This window comes from Cervus canadensis, chromosome 9 (genome assembly GCF_019320065.1).
Source record: "Cervus canadensis isolate Bull #8, Minnesota chromosome 9, ASM1932006v1, whole genome shotgun sequence".
NCBI classification, from domain to species: domain Eukaryota; kingdom Metazoa; phylum Chordata; class Mammalia; order Artiodactyla; family Cervidae; genus Cervus; species Cervus canadensis.
In genome coordinates, this window is record NC_057394.1 from 76,605,623 (window position 1) to 76,629,711 (window position 24,089).

General features: G+C 38.8%; 1 protein-coding gene across 6 annotated transcripts in view; it reads right to left on the minus strand.

Annotated features, from left to right (window-relative positions):
* Positions 1–24,089, minus strand: part of FRY (FRY microtubule binding protein) — a 424,070-nt gene that overhangs the window by 91,177 nt on the left and 308,804 nt on the right. For all 6 annotated transcript variants that reach the window (XM_043477466.1, XM_043477462.1, XM_043477461.1 and 3 more), the window contains 11 exons: positions 20,763–21,021; positions 18,166–18,348; positions 15,785–15,871; positions 12,233–12,492; positions 11,563–11,752; positions 10,524–10,648; positions 7,951–8,008; positions 6,991–7,082; positions 6,180–6,352; positions 4,905–5,065; positions 2,868–2,978 (listed from right to left, as the gene is read on the minus strand). In XM_043477466.1, coding sequence (XP_043333401.1) covers positions 2,868–2,978; positions 4,905–5,065; positions 6,180–6,352; positions 6,991–7,082; positions 7,951–8,008; positions 10,524–10,648; positions 11,563–11,752; positions 12,233–12,492; positions 15,785–15,871; positions 18,166–18,348; positions 20,763–21,021 — 1,699 coding nt within the window. The remainder of the gene's footprint in view (positions 1–2,867; positions 2,979–4,904; positions 5,066–6,179; positions 6,353–6,990; positions 7,083–7,950; positions 8,009–10,523; positions 10,649–11,562; positions 11,753–12,232; positions 12,493–15,784; positions 15,872–18,165; positions 18,349–20,762; positions 21,022–24,089) is intronic.

Here is a 24,089-nt window from a genome sequence, read left to right on the forward strand (position 1 = left end):
TCTGTCCACGGGATTCTTCAGGCAAGAACACTGCAGTGGGTTGCCATTTCCTTCTCCAAGGGATCTTCCCAACCCAGGTCTCCTACATTGCAGGCAGATTCTTTACCATCTGAGCCACCAGGGAAGCCCTCCTCAAGAATAACCATTATCCTGATTTCTGGGCTCGCCAGGTGACACAGTGGTAAAGAATCTGCCTGCCAATTCAGGAGACACAAAAGACATGGGTTCAGTCCCTGGGTTGGGAAGATCCCCTGGAGTAGGAAATGGCAACTTGCTCCAGTATTCTTGCCTGGAGAATTCCATGGACAGAGGACCTGGCGGGTGACAGCCCATGGGGTCACAAAGAGTCGGACACGACTGAGTGAGTGAGCCCAGCATCCTGTTTTCTACCACCACTGAAGAGTCTGAGCTGCTTCGAACTCTATGAAAATAGAATTATAGTATTAATATGTAATATATACAATTATGTGTCTTTTACTCAATTTATGTTTAAAAGTCCTCTACATTTATTTGTTTTCATTGTTGCATAATATTCTAATTCATGATTGCTCCACAGTTTATTCATTCTACTACTGATGAACATCTGGGTTGTTCCAGCTCATAATACTGCTTTAAATATTTCTGTATATGTCTCCCATTGCATATACTGGATAATCTCTTTTGTAAAGTGCTTGTTTAATTCTCTTGTCCATTTTTTTCATGAATGTCTTTACCTTATTTATTTGTAGAGGTCCTTTATATATTCCAGATAAGAATTCTGTTGGCTCTATGTTGTAAATATCTTCTTTTACTCTATAACCAACCTATTTACACTCTCAGTGGTGTCTTTTGGTGAAGAGAAGTTATTAGTCTTTCCTGATGGTTAGTAATTTTTGCATCTTGTTTAAGGAATCTCTCCCTAAATCCGGGGATTAAACTATCCTATTGTTTTTTCTAGAAACTTTAATTCCTCAGCTTTCACATTCAAATCCACACTTTTTTTTCCCATTTTCATCTTACATGGGCACAGTTCACTGACAGTGTTCTGTCAGTTTCAGGTGTACGGCAGGGAGATACACTTACACATACATATGTATCTGTTCTTTTGCAAATTCTTTTCCCATTCAGGTTATTATACAGGACTGAGCAGAGTTCCCTGTGCTATACTACAGGTCCTTGCTGGTTATCTATTTTAAGTAGAGCAGTGTGGACATGTTAATCCCAAATTCTCAAGCTATTCCTCCCTGCAACTCTTCCCCACTGGTAACCGTAAATTTATTCTCTAAGCCTGTGCATCTGTTTCTGATTTTAATCAAAACAAACTGTTTCTTCTTTTTCATTCCTGCTATCTTATTTTTTCTTTTCTAATCCATTGGCTAGGATCTTTAGTATAATGTTGACAGAAGTAGTGAATGTGGGCTTCCTGGGTCATTCTAATCTCAGACAACACTTTCAATATTCACTATTTAGTAGAATGTTTACTATAGGTTTTTTTTTTTTTTAAAGATACCCCTTATCAAACTAAGTTCTTTTTTATTCTTTGTTTCATTAGGAATTGCCCTCAAGAATGAATGTAGAATTTTATTAAATGCTCTTTCTGCATCTTATTAAGATGATCAGATGATACTTCCTGAGACTTTATATAATTAATATATAAATGAATTGAAGAATATTTGAATATTAAACCAATCTTGCAGTTCTTGAATAATCCCAACTTGATCATGAGGCATCCTCTTTTAATATATCACTGAATTCAATTTTTTAATATTTTATTTAAAGTTTCTATATCTATATTCAAGAATGAATTTGCCTTTTAGTTGTCTTTCTTATTAAATCCTTGTCCCATTTTAGCATGAAGGTTATGTGGGTCTCATAAAATATATCCAGATGTGTTTCCTTTCAATATGTTTTCTCTTTAAGGATTTGTATTAAATCTTTGCAATCTGTTTCTTAAGTCTTGAATTAATCCATAAAGTCATCTGGTCCTAAAGTTGTCTTTGTGGGGACACTCTCACTTATAGATTAAATGTCTTTGCTACTTATCTGACTATTCAGATTTTCTATTTGTGCTGTGTTTTCTAGAAATTTGTCTATTTTATTTAGAATGTCAAGTTTATTGGCACAAAGATGTTTATTTGTTGTCTTATTTTTAGCATCTGTGGCATCTGTAGTAATGAGTCTTTACATTTCTGAGGTTGATGACCTATATCTTATGTTTCCTGATCAGACTTCCCATGGATTTACTAATTTTATTAGTCTTTTAACAAGTTCAAGTTTTTAGTTTAAATGTCCATTTCTAGTAATTTTTTCTCTTTAATTAATTTGTGCTCTTATCTCTATTATTTCCTTCAGTGTGCTTTTTTTGAGTTTGATATACTTTTTCTAACTTCATGAAATGTATGCTTAGGTGACTGATCTCAGTCTTTTGTCTTTCCAATATATGATTCATCCTAAGCAAGGTTTTATTTACAACCCACATGTTTAGTAAATAGTGTTTTCATTACTCTTCAGTTAAAAATATTTTTATCTTTCTATTTTTATGTATTCTTTAAATCATTGTATCTGGAAGAGTATTTCTTAATTATCTTTGTTATCTATTACTAGCTTAGTGTCACTGTGATTAGAGAATACAGTCTGTGTCATTTCAATCATTTGAACTTTGTGGAGACTTGCTTTATGGCCTGGTTTATGGTCAACTTTGGTAAACGTTACTATGTTTCTTATTCTGATGCATCATAGTGCAATGTAAGCAACAAACAAGCCTACACGTCTGTGGCTAATGTGTGAAGAGACTGCACTGTGAACAATGTGTAGACATGTCAGTACCAACCGAACCAAGACAAAACAATCAAGATATTTAAAACAATGTATTTTTGGCTAGTACTTACTCGTAAATCTTGACAAGCCAGAATGTTGTCAAGCCACTTGTATAGGTAGCCATCTGGGGAAAGCCCCACGTTGTCAAACACTGGGCCACAACACAACACTGCTGACATTGCCTGAAAACAAAACAGAACACAACTGCAAATGAATCCTGGCATGACTGAATGATGCGCAAGTGACTTTAAAACACATACTACCAGATTTATAAATGACAAGGGTCTTTTAAAGCAATGGCAACCCACTCAGGTACTCTTGCCTGGGAAATCCCATGGACGGAGGGGCCTGGCGGGCTGCAGTCCATGGGGTCACTAGGAGCCGGACAGGACTGAGTGACTTCACTTTCACTTTTCACTTTCATTCACTGGAGAAGGAAATGGCAACCCACTCCAGTGTTCTTGCCTGGAGAATCCCAGGGACGGGGAAGCCTGGTGGGCTGCCGTCTATGGGGTCACACAGAGTCGGACACGACTGAAGCAACTTAGCAGCAGCAGCAGCTTTTAAAGCAGTTATGTCTACAAGATTTTAAAGTATTCCTTAGTAGATTCAATAAAAAACAACACCAAATTGCTAATTTTGTCTCATTTTACAAGAATCAAAACCCATAAATTGAACTTTGTAGACAAGTACTTTTATAATAAATCTTTACAATGTATGGCTGAGATATTCAAAACAAAATGACCATTTCACAGGATTTAAAATAAGCTTACCTTTGGTGATTTCAAGTGAATGAATTCTGCTTATGATAAATATAGCTTTTCAAATTTTGTTTTGATGGCAAATATTTGACTAATACACTGAACTCAGAAACTTAACAAATATTTGACTAATGCACTAAACTGACAAGCTATGAAAAATGTGGAAATAGGTAACTATGATTTTAATCAAAGCTAAAAAAAATGAAGAATATAAACTTTAGTTCCTTTGAGATGGGGAGAAAGCAAGAGAAGGGAAGATCTTTTTTTTAATGAAAACTTTTAATCTTATATTAAGCTAGTCAATTAGCAATGTTGTGATAGTTTCAGGTGGATAGCAAAGGGACTCAGCCATCCAGAGAAGGGAAGATCTTGATTTACTCTCTAATCAATAGGTCCAAATGACTGTCAGGGCCATGGCTTATATTAGCTCCACTGAGGCAAAGGTGAATTTGACAGTTAGCAACTTCTGATATGTATGACACAGTCAACATACAATTAGTTTCTAAAGGAAATTAAGCTGTAAGGAATCACGGTTCTGAAAATTTTCAACAGTCCTGGTAGTGTAGAAGCTTATTTCTGTAAGTCTTCTAGGATGGAAAGAGATTAAAAAGAGAATGTGGCTCTTCACAGGTTTTGAACATGAGGATATATATCTATATCCATATACATTTTAAGGTGGAAGTTAATTGGCAAGGCAGCTACTTAAAGGATAAGTTAAAGTGAAAGTTAGTCACGTCTGACTCTTTGCAACCCCATGGACTACACAGTCCATGGAATTCTCCAGGCCAGACTACTGGAGTGGGTAGCCGTACCCTTCTCCAGGGGATCTTCCCAGCCCAGGGATCAAACCTGGGTCTCCCGCATTGCAGGCAGATTCTTTACCAGCTGAGCCACAAGGGAAGCCCAAGAATACTGGAGTGGATAGCTTATCCCTTTGCCAGTGGATCTTCCAGACCCAAGAATTGAACCAGGGTCTTCTGCATTGCAGGCAGATTCTTTACCAACTGAGCTATCAGGGAAAAATAAGCAAAAACTAAGGTTTTCATACAGTAGAAATCTTTAGATAAAAATGGAATCTGGGAAAAGTTCTGCATTTTGAAACTATGAGCAAAACTGGAATATTTACATGGTTATACAGAGATCTCTATTTTGTTCATGTGCAGATATTTTAGAATGTATAGTGAGCTTATGTATTTATATAGGTGTATATACTTGATTTTTTTGCATGTGTGTTTGTACTTTATCATGTCATACCATATTATTTATTTTACCCTTATGTAAGGCATGGTTGTTTAAGGAAAGAGATCATCAATCTGACAAGTCATTCATGAGGCAAAGGTGACCTACCTTTAATGCACAATACTGGTATCTTGTAATCTGATGATTTCTGTCACTGTAACGATCCAGGGGAGTGAACATAATGCTGAAGGGTCCTGCCCACTGGCTAAATAAGATGAAAAGATGATGCCTCAGGCTTTGCTGGGGGAAGAGAAATCTTCGGTGGTGAACTAGAGAGAAAACACAGGCTAAGAGTCTACTACACTGAAAAAATACAGTGAATACAGTTGACATTGCTATTACACATGATTCTTAAGTTTGGGGGAAAGGAGTAATTTCATTTTCTAACTCAAGATTTTTTTAGGTAATGAAACATAGATTTAAAAAGTCAAGCCTATTTTTCTTTCCTCTCCTAATGTGTCAGTCAACAGCATCCTGTCTTAGAGCAGGAAGATAGAAAATGGATTCCCAGACACTGTTTTCTAAGTAATGTATAGAAAAACTGCAACACCTTCCACTCAGCTACTCCTTACATATTAAATGTTCTCTTAACTGCTGCTGTGTCTTTAGGAAGAACTGTAAATACAATGTACACACTGTCTATTTCAAACAAAAATTCCTTAACTGAGGAAGTTAACTCAAACCATAATTTAGGGTCATTAAAAATGAGGAGAATTGGTAATAAAGTTTTACAACATTATAATGTTAAATCATAATGAAAAAGCAGAAATAGATGACTTTCAGCTTTTTATAATTATGTCACAAAATTTTAATTACAGTAATCTATTTTTACACCAAACTATTTTTATTCTCTTTTGTTTCTATTAGATGAAAATGCTTCAGACTCACTTTGTTCTATGAAAAAATAACATAATATTATTATAATTATAATTATAATATTAATATAATAATATAATTTATTAACATATATAGAATTCTATATAATATGTAGATTGGATAGAATCAAGAGCAGAAATATTGCTGAGATTATATGTTCATAGATAAGCAGAGTGAGAATGAAAAAAATGAAGCCTCTGTGAATGTTCCCTTTGAATTACTTTCTTCCTATAGAAATCACACAGGTTCATTTTCAGATGGGAACCAAAACAAAGAATAGAAATAATCATGAGCACAAAGCCAAATGCAATTACTATTGTTTCCATTCCAACTCTGCGCTGCATGGCCACAATCTTCAAGCGTATCGTCAAGTATTTCCAAACAAATAAATGGTCCCATCCCAGACCTGCACACAGGCCAGTAGGTTCAAAGAGGAAAACACAGTAATGAGGACCACAAATGACAGTTCAAGCATGAAAGGTAATCTGCAGTGATGCGTCGCTGTACCTGGAACACGCTGAATCAAGTTGGCAACCATGGCACTAAAATGTGCCCTGATATCTTTAAGAATTTCTACTTCTTTATCATTTTCAGCTTCTAAGAGCATGCGGGTCAGGTCCACGTATTCTAAGAACAAAGCTCCAAGGGCTAAAGTGTCCCGTTCTAAGGCTCCATTTGTGCTGGAACAAAAGGAAATGAAACTTTTAGACGATTGGTCTTGATGTCAAAGTAGTATATGCTTCACAGAAAATAAGGTTCACTGTCAACTCACATGCTAAATTTGTTCTTGATGTACATGCAGTGTATATGAAAAAAACAAGCTCTTTGGAACTTTTCTAAGTAAAAGTTAAAGGTGGTGTGTGTGTGTGTGTGTACATACAAATATATATATATAAAATAAAGACTAGCCAGTGGGAAGCTGCTGCGTAGCACAGGGGGCTGAGCTTGGTGCTCTGTGATGACTGAGACGGACGGGATGCAGGAGGGGTGGGATAGATGAGAGATAGCTCAAGAGAGAAGGGATAGATGTATAGTAGAACTGATTCGCTTCATTATATAGCAGAAACTAACACAACATTGGAAAGCAATTATCCTCCAATTAAAAAAATCCTTTGATAAACCATAATGGAAAATAATATTAAGAAAAATAATGTGTGTGTGTATGTATATATATATATAACCAAATCACTTCACTATACAATAGGAATTAACAACATTGTAATCAGCTATTCCTCAATAAAAATAAGAAAAAAAAAAAAACCAGGCAAACACATCAGTTTAATGAGCAGAGTTCAGCTCAGTATAATTTCCCTCCTACCTGTCACTTATGACACCAGCATCAGCCAGAAGTTCAAAAATTCGAAGCAGTTGTAGCCTTAACAAGTCTCGCCGTTCTCGGCGTTTTTTGTTCTGTTTAGAAAGAGGTAATATCACTTATAAATGTGGACACAATAATTTCAACTCTGCTTTAAAAAAGAAAGATGTAATCTAGTCATTTTTAATTTTCTAAACACAAAAGACAAAAAAATACTTTTTTTCTACCTAATCCTTAGAGAAATGCTTGTTATCACAAGCTATAGAAAAACAGATCACAAGTGGGTCAGTAAATATCTGAGCTGGAAATGTTGACAGTCAACAAGCCTCATTTCCTGGAGGTTCCCAGACGCTGCTGAAAAACTAAAGCATCAGAAAAAAGTGGAAAAACACTGTGGACAGGAATAGTTGCACCAAATCTGGTAACACTGTTCTTGCTCAAACTGCAGAGCTTTGGCTACTTCTTGTATCTTATCTACTACATGGGAAGCTTCCCTTTCAGTCTTACTCTGTTTAATTTCTTATTCTGTTACATTGCAAGTTTATCCTTTTCAGAGTTCACTTCAGAGAAGACAATGTTGAAGAAAGAGCTTTATATACTAGAGGAAACAAATGATGTTCCTGGTTTCTCAGCTCTTTGTAAAAAAAAAAAAAAAGCAAACTGACTAAAAACCAAAATTCAAACTTTAAACTTTTGCAAAAAGACTATAATATCTTAACATACATATGATTATTTAGGTTCCTTTTCTTTCACAAGCTTAGGACTTAAAATCTTTTAAAGTTGGACCCAGATTGTATGAAATACTCAAAGAAATAATGAAAATAACCAACGTTAAAATAGTAAGATTCATTGCTAAAAGGATGTTATGTTCGTACTCTTGACAGCAAACCACTGGGTATGGTTTAAATTCACACTGCTGTCCAGATAAACCAAGGCAGTAATTATTCAAATTCAAAATCTTACCTCGGGTCTTCGTTCCAAAGCCTCTTTCATTAATGGATGAAGTTCTTCTACCAATTCTCTATGAATGAAAAGGGTCAGCATTTAGAATTCAATATTAATTGACACCAACTTTGTCACAATATATAGCCATTCAATCCCCCAAAATCTGCTTTTTAAACTTTGCTTCTGACATCAAAATCTCCCACCTTTCCATTTCCCTGTCACGTGGTGAACTAGGAATAGGCAGCAGCCTGCACTTTGTATAACCAGTCTTACCGCAGTGCTATGTATATAATTTGGACTCACTACACATTTGTTGACTTGATTTTGATTTAATATTCTGGAGACTCTATGGCAAAAACCCCTACCTGAACAATTAAGTCAACAATGTTTTTGTAAGTGCTTACTAAATTCAAAGCACTTTCTCACAGGCTGTGGGAATGAAGATTAATAAATTTTTTAATTCAATTAGAGCAAAAGAAACAGATGCGATGACTATGGTGCCACTTTTGGAATCTGTGCTCAGGGGACTGTCTTAAGAGTTCATTTTAAAATGAAGTCTTTTTGGAATTTCAGAGATAAATTCTTTTATTTGAGCTAGATGATGAATGCACATTTTGACAAGTATTTGAATATTGAGGTTCTCATCAAAACCTTTTCTCTTGTGTAGTAAAAGTAAACACATTTTTTCATATAAATACATGTCTGATATCACATGTATATACTTCCATCTGTTCCTATTTTATCAAATTCTCAGCTTTATACCCACTAATCAGCTGTCGTCTTTAGAAACTAACTTCCGCACTGCTTTGTCGTAACAGACAGCATTAGGAGGTCTAGCCTGTGGCTAGGTACTTTGTCCATAATCTGCTCCATGTTTGAAAAATCTTGTATTTTCTGGCAGAATATTTTGTACTGTTATTAAACACAGGGAAATCCAAGCAAGGTAAACTATGGCATTATCTCCTGACAAACAGAAATCCTGCATCTCATTCCAGATTCCCCCAATATAGATGCTAGAATTTCTCCATCAAAGAAATGGAAGTAACACTAATAGTGTCAGTGTTACTAAGTAACACTAATAGTCTCCTCATCTAATAGCAATCCTTTATGAAATATTTACTATGTACATTTTTACATTTAATGCCCTCAATAAATCTGTAAGATAGATTCTACAATTATACCAGTTTTTTTAAATTAGATATAATTTATTTTTATTTATTGTAACAATTTTACCAGTGAGGGCACTGAGACATTAATTTTTCTGCATCCAGGTGGCTGGTAAACTGCATCATCTTTCCTGTTCCTAGGAATACTGAGAGGGTAAGATGTGCAAAAGAGCCTTAGGTTCTTTGAGAAAGACATTAGGTAAGAAAGACATTTTTACTATCCTCTCATAGTATTTCTATATGATGCATTATCTTAACTAATCAATCAATAGGTAGTAAAACACTGGTTCACTGGCACTCAAGTAGTCAGAACTCAGTTAGGAATTTTTAATTTTTAAAGGATAAAATCCGAGTCTATACTGTAACATATTTTTCAGTGGCTTCTAAAATGTCTCGTTAATCTTTATTTTTCCAATAAATTTCTCACAGATGCTTGGAGCTTTCCATTTTCTATGTATATCAAAACCTAAGATTTTTCTTTTGTCCTTATAAGCTTTTATCGCCAAATAAAATTATGAGAGGCAGCCTAAACTAACATTTTATGAGGACCCTTTGAAAATGCTTTGACATTGCCTCAGATGAAATGGTTATTGGACTAGAGGAATCCAGACAGTGAGACATGACGGTTCTCTTAAGGCAGACACATCATCTTATTGAAAGACTAGTATGTGTGACAATGTCACAGACACTCCTGAAAATATTCTGTCGATGCTCAACCTTTGAGAGTCTGTTGTATGAGTGGCTGATGAGCAGACTCTCACTATTTTGATATTATGGCCTCTGAACAGTCTAGCTAACTGGAGACTGACACTGACTTCATTTAAAGTTTAAACTTCATTTAAAGTTATCTAAAACAAAGCCTGTATGTGAGAGAACATCTGAAAGGTAAAATCAGAGCTGCAATGACTGAAAATGAAATTTGAGGCAACCACAATGTCACATGCATGAAAACCCACGAGGGCATAAATGGAACTGTGCAAAGCCTGCAGCCTCTCCAGGCACACGCCAACATGCAAACTCAAACTTGCATTGGAAGCAGGAACTATGAGAGCAGGAGTATATACAAATTCAGAACAAGATTACCGTACCAGGACTTCCCTGGTGGTCCAGTGGTTGAGAGTCCGACTGCCAATGCAGGGGTCATAGGTTCGATCCCTGGTCTGGGAAGATTCCACATGCTACAGGGCAACTGAGCCTGTGTGCCACAGCTACTGAGCCTGTGCTCTAGAGCCTGGGAGACGCAACTACTGAGCCTGCGCGCCCTAGAGCCCGTGCTCACAGCAAGAGAAGCCGCCGCAACGAAACCCCATGCACCGCTGCTAGAGAGTAGCCCACATGCAGCAATGAAGTCCCAATGCAACCAAAATAAATAAGTAACTAAAAATCAATAAAACATTTAAAAAAAAAAAAAAAAGATTACCGTACCTGAAGACAAGGGAATTTGTCCTTCCAAATCCTAAAACTAAGGACTCTGTGATCTCAATGCCCTCAAGTCTCATCAAAGGCACCAACTGCTTTAACAGAACGCCCACCGACGGGGTGCCTATGGCCTGAAACAAGTTGATGAAAAGTGAAAAAGAGGTAACATGGTAACGGAGACTTCCTTTAACCAAATGACGATTCCATTATAACAGTTTTCAAGTACTGAACCACATCCCAAGGCACTGCCATCATTTCAAGAAAAAAAGAAAAAACACGTAAATTTAAAAACAACACAATGAATGCATTTTTTACCTGGAACACAAAATCTAAAGAACATTCTTATTATAACAGTCTTCTTTAAAAAAAAAAACAAACACAAAACTATTTTTTTTTACCACTTAGCCACAGGGGATCTCAGCATTGAAACACGTACATTACCATATGTAAAACAGATGACCAGTGCAAGTTCAATGCATGAAGTAAGCCACCCAAAGTCGGAGCTCTGGGACAACCCAGAGGGATAGGGTGGGGAGGGAGGTGGTGGTGGGGGTTCGGGATGGGGGGAGGACACATGTATACCGTGGCCAATTCATGTTGATGTATGACAAAAACCATCACAATACTGTAAAGTAATTACCCTCCAATTAAAATCAATTAATTGAAAAAACAACTATGTAAATCCACAAAACCATCTTTAACAAGATAATTTAATCAAAGACCCAGTTTAAAGGTGAATACTCGGTGAGGCGTGAGAGAAATGTGGTATGTGGGACACCAAACCTCAGGGCACTGATAAATACAAGTCACTCTATGATTTTCAGCAAGTTTCTTAACTTCCTTTTATTTTCAGTTTCCCACTTGCCAGGGGAGGAAAATAAATTATTCACACAAACACTCAATGGAATTTAGAAATGTGTAGGATGAAAAATCTGATCCCATATACTCCAGATGGCAGGCACAGTGCAACGTGCACTGTGAACTCTAGACAAACAAGCTAAAAAAAAACCTTACAGAATAATTCTTCTGAAGCATGTCATGTCACCTTGTTATCGTAGCTCACTGTACCATCAGGTGTCGTGGCCATTATTTCTGGAGTGGAAGCTCGTAAGTGTCCTGGGCTCATAATACTGGGTTTTGCAACTCCAAAACAAAGAATAAGATAATTTCTCCACAACGTAACGTAGTTGTCTCCGCTGCCGGCTGTGCTGGTTTTCTTGGCGTTAATTGGGCTACTAGAAATATGGAGTCGAAAACAAGAGGGAAAACTAAGTTCTGGATTTTAAGGTATCACTTATTCAACAAAGATGCTGGGAAGGGCCCCAACTGAGTTGAACAATTACCTGTCCAGGACTGTCTGTCTGGACAGGGACTGTCTCTATTGGTTGGAGAGTTGAATAGAACTTACTACCCTTTCAACCAGTAAGAGGCTTAGATTCTACAGTCAGATAATCACACTGATGATTAAGGGAGGGAAAAATCTAGCTCCAGACATGAACTTTTAACCTGCTTTTACTCAACACTAAGAATTCTGTAGTAGGATGTTCAGAAACTCTATGTCTCCTACATTGGCATTGGGGTTCTTAACCACTAGCGCCACCTAGGAAGCCCTGTTCAGAAGCTAGAGGATTCTATCCTGATCTCTAATATAAAATGTAAAGGGGGGAAATTACGGTAAAACAAGCAGAACAGAGGGAAGCGTAGGGGCCCCTTACTTCGGGTCCACCAGGGGCATCACGGACTGCAGCCGCGTGAAGGCGTAGGGCCAGGCGTAGCTGAGGGCGGTGGGGCAGTGCTTGGGCAGGTTCTCCTGCCGGAGGAAGCTGAAGAGGCAGAGCACCCAGGGGTCCTTGACAGACTGGGCGAAAATCCAGACGTGGGAAGGGCTCTTCACGTCGTAATGGCTGTTGACCAGGACGGCGTTCCACTCCACCAGCCACTGCAGGTCCACGCTGTGGGTCAAGGGTAAGCTGGCCTGCAGGTGCAAGAAGCAGGCGAGGACGCGATGCTGAGCTGCAGGGTCCACGTCCTCGCCCTGGCCCAATGCCTCTTCCTCCACAGTGCTCTTCCCGTCTACCTCTGCCACGGGCCCAGCTTGGAATGTGAAACACCCCTTCCATGGCCCCCCCACCAAGCCAGACCTGGGCTTGAGGTCATGGTCATTCCTACGTGAGGCTGTGGGTAGAAGTGACGTTTCAATGTCACAGAGCCCCGCACACTAGTACCCAGGAGCTGACCACTAAATACTTGTCAAGCAAATATACGACATTAGTTAAAACTCAACCACAGGTGTGCCAATTTACATTTCTGAAAAGTTACTAATCTCTGAGATTTGTGTGTTATTACCTCTGTAATTAAGTGTTTTTTGTGTTTTTTTTTGCTGCGCCCTGCAGCATGTGGAGTCTTAGCTCCTCAACCAGGGATTGAACCTTTGTGCCCTCCAGTGGAAACTCAAGAGTTCTGACCACTGGACCACAGGTAAGTCCCTGTGATTAGTGTTTTTTTTTTTTTAAGCCATGATTTTTGTTTAGCTTTCAGTCAGTCAGCTCAGTTGTGTCTGACTCTTTGCGATCCCATGGACTGCAGCACGCCAGGCCTCCCTGTCCATCACCAGCTCTCAGAGTTTACCCAAACTCATGTCCATTGAGTCGGTGATACCATCCAATCATCTCATCCTCTGTCATCCCCTTTTCCTCCTGCCCTCAATCTTTCCCAGCATCGGGGTCTTTTCAAACGAGTCAGCTCTTTGGATCAGGTGGCCAAAGTATTGGAGTTTCAGCTTCAACATCAGGCCTTCCAATGAATATTTAGGACTGATTTCCTTTAGGATGGACTGGTTGGATCTCCCTGCAGTCCAAGGGACTCTCAAGAGATTTTACTTGGACTGAAATACCTTCTCTACGGCTTAGGGAGATGGCTACATGCAATCCCTTTTACAAAGGGCATTTTACTGATGCTTTTTTGAGGTTAAGATACCTACTTATTTTTGTCCTATAATATCAAGCCAGAATACATTCTAAAACCCTTTGAAAGATGCATGCTACATGTGTGCAAAGCACTTTGGTCCTGTCCGACTCTGTGCAACCCTGTGGACTGTGACCCACCAGGCTCCTCCTCCTCTTGCCTAGGCTTCTCCAGGCAAGAATACTGGAGTGGGTTGTCATTTCCTCCTCCTGGGGATCTTCCCAACCCAGGGATCAAACCGGTGTCTCTGATGTCTCCTGCATTGGCAGGTGGGTTCTTTACCACTGGCGCCAAAAAGATACCTGTATCTACATTTAATATCTATACATATATATATATATAATTTACATATTGATAACACACAGTTTCATGTATTTCATTCTCTTTTAAGTCCAGACTATCAAACTTGAGGAAAGTTTCAAATAATCTAGCTGTTGGGCCAGGAGATAGAATTGCTGTTATATCTGTCCGGCATGTAAAGTGCTCCATTTCACCTGCAGGGTCTCTTGAGTTCCCATGGAGCAGAGGGGTGGCCCAGTGGCCTCCATGGTTAATGGGCCGAAGAGGCACAGCTTCCACTTCAGAGCCTGAGACTTAAGGCTCCAACACTGGCTCTGCCCAACGCCAGTGCCCTGGGAACATCTCTGAACACCCCAGAGTCTCTGTCTGCTTAATTTATGACCTGGAAATGACGGTGCTGACCTCACCTAGTTTTTAAGTAAATGACATGAGATGAGGGATGTCAAACCCTTGCACAAAGCAGGCGCTGTTTTCCCCCACACCTCTGCTCCCCTTTCTGTGCATCCTCTTACATGCATCCCTGCTGACCTGGTCACCCCAGCTCAAGATTTAGATTCTGATAAACACAGAACAAAATCACGTGAACAGAATATGATCTGAAGGGAAAGAAGATAAGTATATAAAACAATTACACCTGATGGTCTTATTCAGTGTAAAAGCAATCTAAATTTCTAAACGAAGAGGGGGTGGTGGTGGTGGTTGTTTAGTCCCTAAGTTGTGTCCGACTGTGTGTGAACCCGTGAACTGTAGCCCACCAGGTTGCTCTGTCCATGGGAGTCTCCAGGCAAGAATACTGGAGTGGGTTGCCATTTCCTTCTCCAGGGGATCTTCCCAGCCGAGGGATCAAACCCAGGTCTCCTGCCCTGCAGGCAGTTATTTACCACTGAGCCACGAGGGAGGTAGCACTATTCTACTACTGTTCAGGTCTGCATTGCTTGGCTAATAGTTTTAGTAATTCCATTAGTTTTAGTAATTACTGTTAATATTACAACCACAAGCTAGAACAGGGCTGCTAAAAATAGGAACTTCTGTTCAATCTCAGTTAGAAAAGCTCACAAATGCCTTTAGCGTTTATATTTATTTATAGCTCTTTGTCAAATATGCTTCTCTTCATTTATAATTATTTGCCTGGAATACACAAGGGGCATCAGCAATGTCAATTCTACAGATCCGCTCTGCCTCCCTTCAGTTATTTAACTAAAATCAATCCAAGTCTAATTACTGTGCTATACTGATTTTTTTAAATCAAGTAATTAAAATCCGTTTCAATTTCCCTTCTACTTGATCAGAAATTAAAAAGTTGCCAATATGCTCTTTAAAACAAAGACTGTCCAATAAGAATTAATTTAAAAAAATAAAATAAGACAAAGAATGTATTTGTGTAGCAGCGTGTGTAAAGCTCTATTACGCTCAGAGCCCAGATATGGTCAAGTTCAGGCCCTAACATGCTGTGTAACGATGTCCTCATCGTTTTTGAGTTTCTATTCAAAAAAGAGAACAGCTGTGAAAGCATCTTGTAAGCTGTAAAGCACCATACTAATACAGGCTATATAGAGCTTTAAGTGTAATAAATAAAACCAATAATTTTTTTAAAGGATCCTGAGCAATTTCTGAAGTTTCAATTTGCAAAATTTTTATCTATCTTCCTTAGACTCAAATTCTGTTTTAAATAATGTTTTTATTTATTTGGCTGTGTCAGGGTTTAGTTGCAGCATGTGGGATCTAATTCCCCAACCAGGATCCAATCTGTGTCCCCTGCGTTGGGAACGCAGAGTCTTAGCCGCTGGACCACGAGGGAAGTCTCACAAATTTTCTTTTAAATTTATCTGAAGGTCTTCAGAGCTAGTATCTAAAAAACTAAGTCTTGTTTCCCTAAGTACATCTGTGTCAGTTTATTAACCTGACATAAAACCCCAACATGGCTTTTTCTCCATATCTCTTTTCCAGAGAGGCCCAGAGCTTATACTTAGATTATCAGCAAGCAGGATCAAATATGTACTTACTGAATCCGAAACTGCTACATGAATAAAACTTTCGAGGATGGAAGAACTTAGCTGATCCATGACATCAATCATAGGTCTGTCATCGTCCTGTACAGAAGGGAGGAGATTACTCTCCGTGGGAAAATGAGCCCTTCCACCCTCCCCACCGCCTTTGTCCAGCACAAGCAGCAGAAGAGCTTGCAAGGTAGTGATAAGGGTTTTCTCACAGAAAAGTGAGTGCCAAGGTGTGAAAGGTAGTGGGTAAAACTCCCTGTGGTTCTGAGTTTAGTCTTACAAGTTTCAGTGGAAGAAGATTTGAGCTCCAATTTGACCTTGTACTGAAAAGACACTTCAATTTCAAAAACTCATGTACATACAGTTATTGAGACTGGAATCTAAACCTCAGGATCACACCTTATTCACTAAAGTGTTCAGGTCGTCATTAATTTTAAGGAATGCAAAAGCCACAAGAGCATGCTTTGCCAGACCATGATAAGGCCACATACTTAAGTCACTGATCTGCTAAAACAACATTAACAGTTGATTGTGATTGAATTTCAGTCCCAAAGAAAGTGCACTGGAGACTGACTGCACCCTCTCTGTGGTCCCTATGTTGGGCACAGCTATTTGGTAAAAGAAGCAAATTGGAAAAAAGCACAAGAGAAAACATCTTACAGGAAATTCTTCTACATGAATAGTGCATATACACATGAACATGTGTATATTTGCCATTCTTTAACATAGACAGGCTCAGAAATATCAAATCATTTACTTAGAACCCTTATAGGAAAGCTTCAGAATGTCCTCACTTGGAATGTCCTCATTCATACTCGGGTATGAATGAGAATGATTTCAAAAAAGTTGTAGCTGAAAAAAACAAACAAAAAAACAACCAAGCTTACAGATACAGAGAACAGATTAATTGGTTCCCAGGGGTTGGGGGAGGGGTGGCAAAATGGGAAAAGGAATAAAAGAGGTATAAACTTCTGGCTATAAAATCAATAAGTCACACAGCTATAATGTACAGCATGGCAACTAGAGTTAACAATACCATATCGCAAATTTTAAAGTTGCTAAGAGAGCAGATCTTAAAATCTACCACAAGAAAAAAAAAATCCTGTAGCCATGAGTGGTGATGGATGTTATTTACTTGTTGTGGTGAACATTTCACAATATAAACAACTATGGAATGTTGTACACTTGAAACAAATAATGTTATATGATGCTTGTATCTCAATAAAAAAACTTACACCAAAAAGACCAGCTGTGGCTGGTTGAAGTACCATATGAGAAGCATACTTAATACAGCTTGCTGAAGTAGCAAAGAACCTGGGCTTTAGAGGCATTTATAAATATGGTTTTCAATTCTAGCTCTGCCACATCCTGGCTGTTGATTTTAGGTATAGGCATTTAACCTCCCTAAACCTCACTCTAAGAATCTGTGCAATGGGAACAAAAACAGTATTGATTCTCAGGTTCTTGTGAGGTTATACCTGAGGTTATTCTCAGGTAATTATTAGCCTCACAATAATAATTATCATTATTACTATAGAGACTTAATGAAGGTTTATCAAAATCCGTTCACTAGATCCCAAAGATGTCCTAAAACACATCAGAAAGCTTGCGGTAGAAATGTGAACAGAAAGAACCGGGATACACTGAAAATATTTTGTAAAGACAATGATCATTTTGAGGATCATAAAACCAAGATTAGTGATTAAAAACAAGAAAATGGAAAGTAGCATTTTTCTAAATAAGCATGTGAAGTATGTCCTTCTTTCATCAACTTATGGATAGGGTTTGGCCACGTGTGCCGACAGGCAATGAACCTTAACCTTAGCCCTCAACCTAAACAAGGGCATAGAGCACTTGATCAAGTGCAGAAGAATAGCTGGTGACAATCATTAATTAATTACTTAATCAGCTCATTTCTCTTATCTCAAGAGGACATGTTTTCTTGTGATGCCATTTTTGTACCACTATTGAGATTAAACAACTTTCAGTAAGCTAGAATGTTTGATACTTTGCTCATTCTAAATGGAATGCATTGTTTTCTCAAGTTCATTCTCTACTATAAATGTAATAACAACTTCTTAATTCTATGTACACTGAACATTATGAAAGAAAATGTTCTGTTACTGAATCATAAGATTCACTTCTTCCCAAAGCACCATCTCATAGAAAATCAGGAATGGTCTATTCTATTGCTCACAGAATATATAACTTAGTTCCTGCAGATCAAGAGTATGATTTCACAATTAAAAATCCATCCTCTTTCAAAAATTATTTGTTGACATCATGTGACATGAAAGTACATAAAATAGTAATGCATTCTTTACAGCTTTTAAACTTTGAAACTGTTGAAAGATATGAATTGGAAAACTCAGAAAAACAGTCCATACCTCAGGCTGACCCAGAGCGACAAATAAAGCTCGAATTTCCTTGAGTATTAAAACAGACAGTTTGCGTGTGGCCACCTGGAAACTGCAGAGTAAAACCAGGGCAAAACCTTCCACAGCATGGAGTACACTGCAGTGGGGACCTCGCTCCGACTGGATTCGATGGCTGGAGCCATTGGCAATTAGCTGTCGTGCAATGAAAAAAAATTTCTATGTTCAGGAAAACAACAGTGGAAGAAGTCACCACTCTTCTACGTACGTCTGGCACATCTGACCTTGTAATACTAACATAAATTACACTGGCTTAGAACCAGACATGTCTATGAATCCACTATTATTCATGAAATATCACAGACCCCTTTTTGTTTTTAGACTACTTACTAACTTTGGAATACTATCAACCCTTTGGTAGTTCTAAAAAGGAATACCTTTTCAAAGGCTATTAGTAAGAATAAAACCCGCTTCCATCCACACCATTTGAGATGACCCTATGCAAACTAGTACAGCCACTATGGAGAACAGTGGGGAGATTTCTTAAAAAACTGGAAATAGAACTGCCATATGACCCAGCAATCCCACTTCTGGGCATACACACTGCGGAAACCAGATCTGAAAGAGACACGTGCACCCCAATGTTCATCGCAGCACTGTTTATAATAGCCAGGACATGGAAGCAACCTAGATGCCCATCAGCAGATGAATGGATAAGGAAGCTGTGGTACATATACACCATGGAATATTATTCAGCCATCAAAAAGAATTCATTTGAATCAGTCCTAATGAGATGGATGAAACTGGAGCCCATTATACAGAGTGAAGTAAGCCAGAAAGATAAAGAACATTACAGCATACTAACACACATATATGGAATTTAGAAAGATGGTAACGATAACCCTATATGCAAAACAGAAAAAGAGACACAGAAATACAGAACAGACTTTTGAACTCTGTGGGAGAAGGTGAGGGTGGGATGTTTCAAAAGAACAGCATGTATACTATCTATGGTGAAACAGATCACCAGCCCAGGTGGGATGCATGAGACAAGTGCTCGGGCCTGGTGCACTGGGAAGACCCAGAGGAATCGGGTGGAGAGGGAGGTGGGAGGGGGGATCGGGATGGGGAATACGTGTAAATCTATTGCTGATTCATGTCAATGTATGACAAAACCCACTGAAATGTTGTGAAGTAATTAGCCTCCAACTAATAAAAAAAAAAAAAAAGAAAAGCAAAAAATAAATAAATAAATAAAGTGACCTAATTTGGTTTTACTTAAATTCTCTATAGTGAATTCTCTATTTTAGTTACTATTAAATTGAAGTTTCAAACGTTGACTTTCTAATCAGATTTGATGATCTGTTTTCATTGTTAGTTTTTAATCTGGGTTTTGCATGTTAATGAGAAGGGTTCTGAAAGTTCCCAAACCAAGTGAGTCTAAAACAAGAGCAAACAAACAACGGGGCAGATTCCGCCTTCATTTCAAGCTTCCTTTTATAAGCATACGTAACCCTTGTTTTCCTCCTTGTCATCTTTTGGTGAGTGTAGGATACAAGGAAGGAGAAATGCCCTGAAACTCCTCTCTGAGGTCAGCCCATCTGGGATCTAAATATTCTCATACTTCCTGAGCGTTGACATTCCTCAGACCCTCAGTTAAGCTCTTCTGCAGCCAGACAGTTCCTCTATGGGCTCATTGCCAATGCCAAGTCATGCTGCCTGGGTTCTCCTCCGATTACACTCTTCCTCAGTGTAAATGAGGAATGCTCTTCAAAATGTTATCATTATTTTTTTACCATTCAGGTTTGAGGCATGAAAGAATAAAGAAACCACAAGACTACTTTCTTCTCTGGATAGTGGAGAAAGCAACTAATTTGTGGCTGACTAGGGACAGAAGAAACTGGTGGGCAGCTAACTTTTATATATCCACATTTAACCCTATATCCATATTCATATCTATACCCGTATCTGCTCTAGATTCATATCCACGTCAACCTCTATAATGCACATCCAACTCCATATTTATACTCATATTCATATGCCTTTGACTCATACCCATATCTGCTCTAGATTCATATCCATATCTATCTCTATAATCCACTCCACCTCTATATTCATATGCCTTAGACTCATACCAATATCTATATCCATATCTGCTCTAGATTCATATCCATATCTAGACCTGTACACACATTCATATCCAGTTCTAAGTCCTAATTCATATCCATATTCAGCTCTAGATCTATATGCATATCTAGATACATATCCATACCTAGATTCATCTCCAGATCTATATCTAGATCCACATTTACCTCTATTATCTCTTCCCTATGGTCATCTGCTCTTACAGTTTTTGAAACCTAATTCTCTGAAAGAAAACAATCTCTACTTCCTAAATGCCTTGTTAATAAGTCTAACCTGATGTGACATAATCATGCCCTGAGTTTATTGGTCACAGTTTAATCAGATGGAAAAACTCAGGGTCACCCCTTGAAAGAAAGTTCCTAGGTAGCTGAAAATAAGAACCCTGAAGGTTCTTTGGGCTGCCACTTATATGTATACGTACTCTGTAAAAGAACATCAATTAATGGGAAGAGGGTGAAAATTACCTCTGCATTTCTGATTTTGTTAGCCTGTTCGTAGACTTTTCCTTGTGTTTGTATGACCAGTTTCCACTGGGTGAGCAGCTGGAGCAGGAGCTTGAGGGATGAATCAAGGAGTGTGTGATGCATGTCATTTACTTCCCGAAGGAGGAAGTTGGTAAAGCCAAATAGGACATCTTCCCTCCAGTCTGAGAAGTCAACAAGTAAACCCTGAAGAGAATTTTGGGCAATATGTCGCAGTTCATCATCCATATGAATAGAGAGCCTGTAAGATGAATAAAGACAATGACGTCATTTACTAGTTTTTCTTCTATAGCTATAAAGGAACACATGTAAGGCTCTGCTTTATCTGTGTCTGAAAATGGGTTACCCTCACCTAATATAGTATGACAGTTTTCACTCAGTTCCCCTAATGGTAACATCTTATGTAACCATGGCAGTTGATTAGAACTAAGATGCTAACACTGGTTTGATGCTATTAACTAAAATACAGATTTTATTCAGATTTCACCAGTTTTCCATTAATGTCCTTCCTGTTTCAGAATGCAATCCAAGGTACCATGTTGCATTTAGCTGTACATACTTTTTAATATATTACTGACTATAAAATAAGCTATGATAGTATCAAAGCTTACCACTCTTCAAGATGGTACTGGAGAAACTAAGGGACTCATCCAGAAGTTGAGTGAAAATGAACAATTAAAAGTTAGGTCAGTTATCCTCAACTGGTTTTGCCTCAACCAAGGGATTTTTGGCAATGACTAGAGACATTACTGGTTGTCACACCTTGGGAGGGTGCTCCTGGTATCTGTGTAGAGGTAGAAGCCAAGGATGCTGCTAAACACTCTACAATGCACAGGACAATGCCTATGACAAGGAATTATCTGGCCTAAAATGCTGATATTCAACAGCTTATTCTATGATCAGTATTCCATGTTATGGCTATATCATAGTTTAATATTCACCCACTGAATGGCATGAGGATAGTTTCTGTGTTTTGATTAAAAGAAAGCAAGCTTCTATCAAAATTCATGTAAAACAAAATGCTGATAATGCCAAAGTTGAGAAATCTTGAGTTTGTCAACTGAAAAATAACCGTGTGTTTGCGATTTAAGCTAGAATACAATAATATTAAATCTCAACATTGGTATGTGGCATTAGAGCTAACATCACGCTTTATAGATTTACTCATTCAATTACTTAATACACACACATTTTTGAGGCCCTCCTAAGATTCACCCCTTAGACTGGCTGTGTTTACTGGGTAGAGTGTTAGCTAGAGCAAGGCGTGAGACAGGCCTGGAAAAGGGACAGGGGCGGCTCGGTAGAGGGTCTGTGGGCCACCCAAGGAGATGACATAGCACTAAGAGGTTAAGCGTGTGCACTCTGGAAAAAGAACACCTGATCACTGTCTTGCCTCCGTCACGCACAGCTATGTGACCACGTGCTAGTTGCTGAACCTCTCAGCGTCTGAGACTCAATCGGAAGATTGGGATAACAGCCGAACTTGTATCTCATAAGCCTGCTGTGAGCTTCTCTGAGAGGATCCACACACAGTGTTGAGCACCGCACCATGCACGGAGTACATGTGAGCACCTGGTACGTGTGAGCTATTATTACTGGAAGAAAATGAACTGATTCTGAAAGTTACAGGGGGAAGGAACAGGATGAGGCTCACATCTGAGAAGAAAAAAGTTAGGCAGGAATACGGAGGGTACCTTGAAGAAGTCACAAGACTGAGGGCAGAGACCATCTGGGAGGTCATTTCATGAGTGACTCAGGCACCAGGTGGTGGGGGCCTGACCCAAGGAAGAGAAGACGCGAGGAAGGGAGAGATGGAGAGTGAAGACACCTAGGATATAGAATTTTCAGGGCTCAGCAGCCTGGAAGTGTTGAGTGTTCAAGAAGAAGGTGGCTGAGTCAACAGCCACCTTTAAGTAGAACATAATATCCTCAACCAATAGAAAAAGAAATTGTGAACCAGAGTGGTTAAGGAACTTTCGCAAAGTCCGGGATTCCAGCTCAGGACTTCTCATTTTTAGTCCAAAGCTTTCTCCACAAAACAGGTCTGGGACAGTTACATATTTTTGAATAGAGAGTATTTCAAAAACTTGATATGGAATATCCATCTCATTCTCTAGAGCAGGGGTTCCCAACTTCCAGGATCTAATGCCTATTGATCTGAGGTGGTGCTGATGTAATAATGATAGAAATAAAGTGCACAATACATGTAATGAGCTTGATTCATCCTGAAACCACCCCCTGTCCACTGCCTCGTCTGTGGAAAAATTGTCTTCCATGAAACTGATCCCTGGTGCCAAAAAAATTGGGGACCGCTGCTTTAGAGCATGAAGTACATGAATTGGTCCAAATTTGACCAGATAACCAGGTGAGAGCTCATCCATAAGAAGGAAAGATGCATTTTCTGTTCTAAAAGCAAGTCAAGTTCTACAAAGATGCTGAGAAGGAAAAGCTAATTCTTTAGGGCAGACTTGCTATTAAGTGTGCAATTATCAAGCAGATCACAGTTGCTAAAAGAACACACAGAGGTCTTAAACCTGGGGCTTCTAATTAAGGACTAAGGCAGGACATTACAAACTTCCTTTGTATTTCAATCCATTTCTGTTATAGAAACCACCCAGTTTGTGCTATTTTATTATATGTAAGAAATCAGGTAAGCACCTTTCTTTAGAGTCAAAGTCAAGAAAAAAGCCACGGCATGGTCCATTTAGATGAACCTTTTAAGAAGTTCCAGTACTTTCTGATTTCCCATGAGACTCACTCTACTCTTCATCTCACTTTGTCATCATTCACAATTTGCAATCTGGAATCTGTCTTCACTTTAAACTGACAGTGTGGGATCATAATAAGGACTCTGAGAGCCTGAAGTTGGTGCAGCCCTTGCTATTTTTGGTGGCCACTGCTCTTGAAATAACGGTATTCACATGCTTGACTGGTGAAAACACTCAAAAACGTTCCTGGAGTACGAACAGACAGGACCAGGGAGGGGAGAGAGCTTTGGGAATAAAAGGCCCAGTTGATAACAGAAGTGGAATGTTTGTGGAAGAAAAAGGTCCAATGTCACGGAACTGAGATGGGGTGAAAATAACGTATCAAGGCAAGACTGAGTGGCAGTAGGTGAGAGAGAACAGGAAGAAGTTGCAAGAAGGGTTGGGGTCCCCCCACCCCCGCACCGTTCTTTGGAGAGTCTGAGTATGGAGCTGCGTGATCACATACAACTGCTGCTGCTTCCACCCAGAACTTTCTCATTTTCACTTCTGTTAGATTTTTAACCAGATAATCACAGCATCATCTTGTGAAGCACACGGGATT